Below are 3,968 nucleotides of genomic sequence, written 5' to 3' on the forward strand. Positions count from 1 at the left end.
TTACAACTATGGTGTGGCTAAGTTGGCTGATGGCCTCACGGGGCGACCAATGACAGCTCCATCCCTTCTTCTCCATACATCCCCTTGTTCGCCACCATCTGATAGGCCGGTGGCTTCTCACCACCTCCCTTCTCGATTGTGGAGGTGATACAGCGCACCATCAGAGATCTCCAACAGGGCACACAGCAGCAGTCACAGGTAATCAGCACACCTAGGAAAGTAGCGATAGAAACAAAAAGAGACATCGCCAGGCCCTTCCATTTCCCAAAGATGTCAGGGAACCAGCTGTCCCAGGGGCTGTCCAGCCCCGAGTGTTCATGCATGGTTTTGCTGAGAGTCCTCAGTCCCTCCAGCGCCTTGGTCACAGATCCGTCCGGTGCTGTATTGTTGGGAATGAAAGTACAACACATATCTCCAAACATAGCGCACACTCCCCCCTTTTCAGCTAGGACCATGTCTAGGACCATTCTGTTTTGTACTGCCATTAAAGAGGTGGGTGCCAATTGCTCTGAGAGTCCTGCTATTGCATCTCTTGGTGAGTCTCAGAACGTTGTAATGGACATACCTGATTCTGTCTACATTTTTATTAGGAGTTACTGGGAAAAGTGCAGCCCAGATGCAGATGCAGATGGGAAAACTTTCAAATCCTGCAGCCACTTGGTCAGCTAATTTATACTCATCCGGGACACCCCTGGGGACCCCTATGGCGTTGATGTAAGTTGGTGAATTTATTATCAAATAAATCAGTGCCTCGTTTTTTAAGAATGTGGTCTTCTACGTTGCGTTACTGTGATCGTGGATCCCGGCTCAGTAGAACGCTTGGGAACGTTGCCTAAGAGCATCAGTGGGGCCCTGAATCTAACCATGGCACACACTCCTACTACCTGATTAGTAATGCGTAACAGGAATCCTTTGTCCCCACAATAGTAAAACAACCCACTTCTTGCCCATCTACCAATCATTCTACCAGGAAATGTTTGATTGCACCAATCTGGGTTTATTCGTCCCACGTTCACCTTGCCTTCTGTGAAATTAAAACATACGTAAGAGGCTTTCACTGGGACCGCGGGAATAATTCTAGTGTTGTTGTCTACAGGAGGAAACAGACTGGCCAATGTAGTACAATTGGTGGGGGTCGCTTGTTTAGTTATATTTACCATACAGTTAAATCCCCAGGTGTTCTCTGGTTTCGGGAGGTGAGGGGAGCGGAGCCTTCACGACTACCTTTATCAACCCTTTAGGGTCCGCTCCCGTCACATCCACCCCCATTACTAGATAAAACTCTTCCAACCCACCTCCAGCCCCATAACATGTGGGTCTAGAGGAGTGATAGTGTTGACCCCGGGGTCGGTAAGGACTGCCGGTGATGTTAGTTAACGACAACAACAGAGGATTGGACCCGCCTCCAGGTTTATGAGCTCCTCATTGGAGGGCTACCTGTGTGTAGCATATTTATAAAAATAATATGCTGCAATATATCAATGGTTGATACATAAAAATGTCAAATGGGCTATTTCATCAGAAGATAAGATATGTTTCATGAAGGAGCAGACAGAGACTGGAAGTTTGCAGTTGCAGGTGCGTTTATTTAGAGCGAAAAAATTATATACATATTTACAACATCTGTGCAATCAATTATAGGGCCATATGAAAATGTGAAAACAAACCAAAAACAATCCCACAATTTCACAAAAAAAAAAAAAAAACCCACACCCTTCAGTTATTTCACCCCAAGCTGGGGTTGGTTCAGGTCCCAAGCAAGTTACTTTTAAAGTGCTTAGTTTAGTGCAGGTTTTGGGCTGACAACCATCATATTGAAGTGGGGACAAAATTGTTCAGTTGGCTACAGGGAGCCTCCTACCAGCCTGGCAGGAGGAACAGAAATCTTCAGTCACTACAAGTGCAACCCTTTCCTTAGGCTCTAGGCCTGGACCTTCAGCTCACCATCAACCTGGCCTGCATAATAAAACAGGACCATTTTCGCAATTAATATAAAATCAAACATTCTAGTGTGCACACAAATTCAATAAATGGCACTCTTTGTGCAATAAATAATTCCAACAATCATTTTCAGTCAATATGCATATTTGATATAAATTAATCCATGAAAATTCCAATAAATATACATCATATAAATTAGTTGACATGAAATGTAAAAACAATCTAAACAAGTACTCGATAAATATTTAAGGCACCTTATTGTTCTCCCAGTTAGTAATTTCACAGCTACACAAAACAAACAATGTCATCAATAAGCTAACCACTAACTGATACGCAGAAACACTCACCAGGTCCGCAGTTTCTATCTCATAAAATCCTTTCTTTCATCTTTTCTCGGCTTGTGGTTGTCGGCTCCTGCAGCTCTGCTCCTCCCAACGTGTTCTTAACTTTCCTACTTCCCCGCTACAGCTAATATACCATGCGGTGGAGCATGTGACCCTGATACTCAACAGCGATTAGCTGTTCCGTAGTCTCGCGAGAATTAATGATGATACATTTAAACTATCGCAAGATTTTAATCGATAAAGAGTCCAGAGAATGAAAGTTAAAATCTACACCTGGGTTACATGTGTCTTCAATTGATGGTCCCCGTGGAAGGAGGGGGTAGCGCTCCACCCTTCAGAACGAGTTGTCCAATAAATAGTTCCCCAGCCTGGCTGATAGGTGGACACGTCTACCTGGGTGGGAGGAATAATTCCCAACCAGACATCATACCCCCTCCACCCCCAAGTATTGCGTCCACAGTTAATAACTTGACACAAATCAAACTGGAACGTGGTAGCAGACCCTTTCACATAGTCCAGGATTATCCCCCCCATACTCATTAACACAACAATCAGTGGGTTTCTCCTGTGTCTGTAGGTCGGTGCAATTTGGACCTGGAATGATACAAAAATGTTCTAGTAGAAAAATAATACCACATACCATCCCTGATATCAGTCCCAGGACCGCAGTGGTCCGCCAGGGATGTTTTTGCCAGATCATGTGGTGACCTTTTTTTTTTTTTTTACTGTACTGTGTGTGTGTGTGTGCGTCACCAGCTCACGTCCTGGTTCTTCTGCTGGTGCGCACTGGGACCAGTGGTACCAGTTCTCGCCTTTTCCTCGGAGGCGAACGGCGTGGGATGTTCTCTCCACCACCTGGTGTGGTCCTGTAAATCTAGGTTCCGAGCACTTTCTTTTGATGACTTTTAGCCACACTCACTGGACCTCAGGAGCCATGGGGGCAGACTCCTTGTCCTGAGCCTCCCCCTGGATCCTGGTGAGCTCTCTCCTTACAGTCTGCAACTGATAAAAATAGTCTTTTTGTGTCAGCTGTTGCAGATCACCTGTGAGATCCGGAGGCCGGCGCTGTGGTCCAGGAAAACACTGTCTGGTGGTCAGTTCAAACAGGGTGTATCCTGTGGTAGAGTTCACAGAACACCTGATTGACATTAAAGCCAGGGGCAATGCACCCATGACAATTTTTTCTGTGCACAGATTTTAGCCAATTTGTTTTTCAGGTTCTGATTCATTCGTTCCACCTTCCCCTGAGACTGAGGATGGTAGACGGTACCAAACCTATGTTTGAGACCCAGACTGGCCTCCACTGTCTGCAGGTCCTGGTTTGTCCGGATCTTTTCAGGAAACCCGTGCCTGGGAATGTAATGGTTGATTAAGCATTTTACAACCGTAAAGCGTTTTGTTTTCTTCTCTAGCGGCCGGCCAGGCCTCTGGCCAGCCTGTGAAAGTATCAACACACACCAACAAATACCTCTTTCCTTTAACTGAAGTCACCATGTCTGTGTAGTCCAATATGATTTCTTTCTCTGGACACGTTAATGTCTCACCATGTCTGACATGAAAGAGTGCCACCATTCCTTTAGATTTTCAAGCATCTGTCTTACGCCCACGTGTCCTGGTCCATGGGCCTCCTGGAACAGCTCCTGTTTTCTGCCTGGGGAAAGCACAATCCTACCATCTGGCCCT

The 3,968-nt window shown here is 45.7% G+C and overlaps 1 protein-coding gene across 1 annotated transcript in view; it reads left to right on the top strand.

The window, feature by feature from the left end:
- Positions 1-3,541: 3,541 nt before the first annotated feature.
- Positions 3,542-3,968, top strand: part of chadlb (chondroadherin-like b) — a 16,406-nt gene continuing 15,979 nt past the window's right edge. Inside the window, exon 1 of the mRNA XM_037973571.1 lies at positions 3,542-3,643. Within this exon, the coding sequence (XP_037829499.1) occupies positions 3,542-3,643 (102 nt within the window). The remainder of the gene's footprint in view (positions 3,644-3,968) is intronic.

This window comes from Kryptolebias marmoratus, linkage group LG2 (assembly GCF_001649575.2).
Source record: "Kryptolebias marmoratus isolate JLee-2015 linkage group LG2, ASM164957v2, whole genome shotgun sequence".
In the NCBI taxonomy this organism is placed as follows: domain Eukaryota; kingdom Metazoa; phylum Chordata; class Actinopteri; order Cyprinodontiformes; family Rivulidae; genus Kryptolebias; species Kryptolebias marmoratus.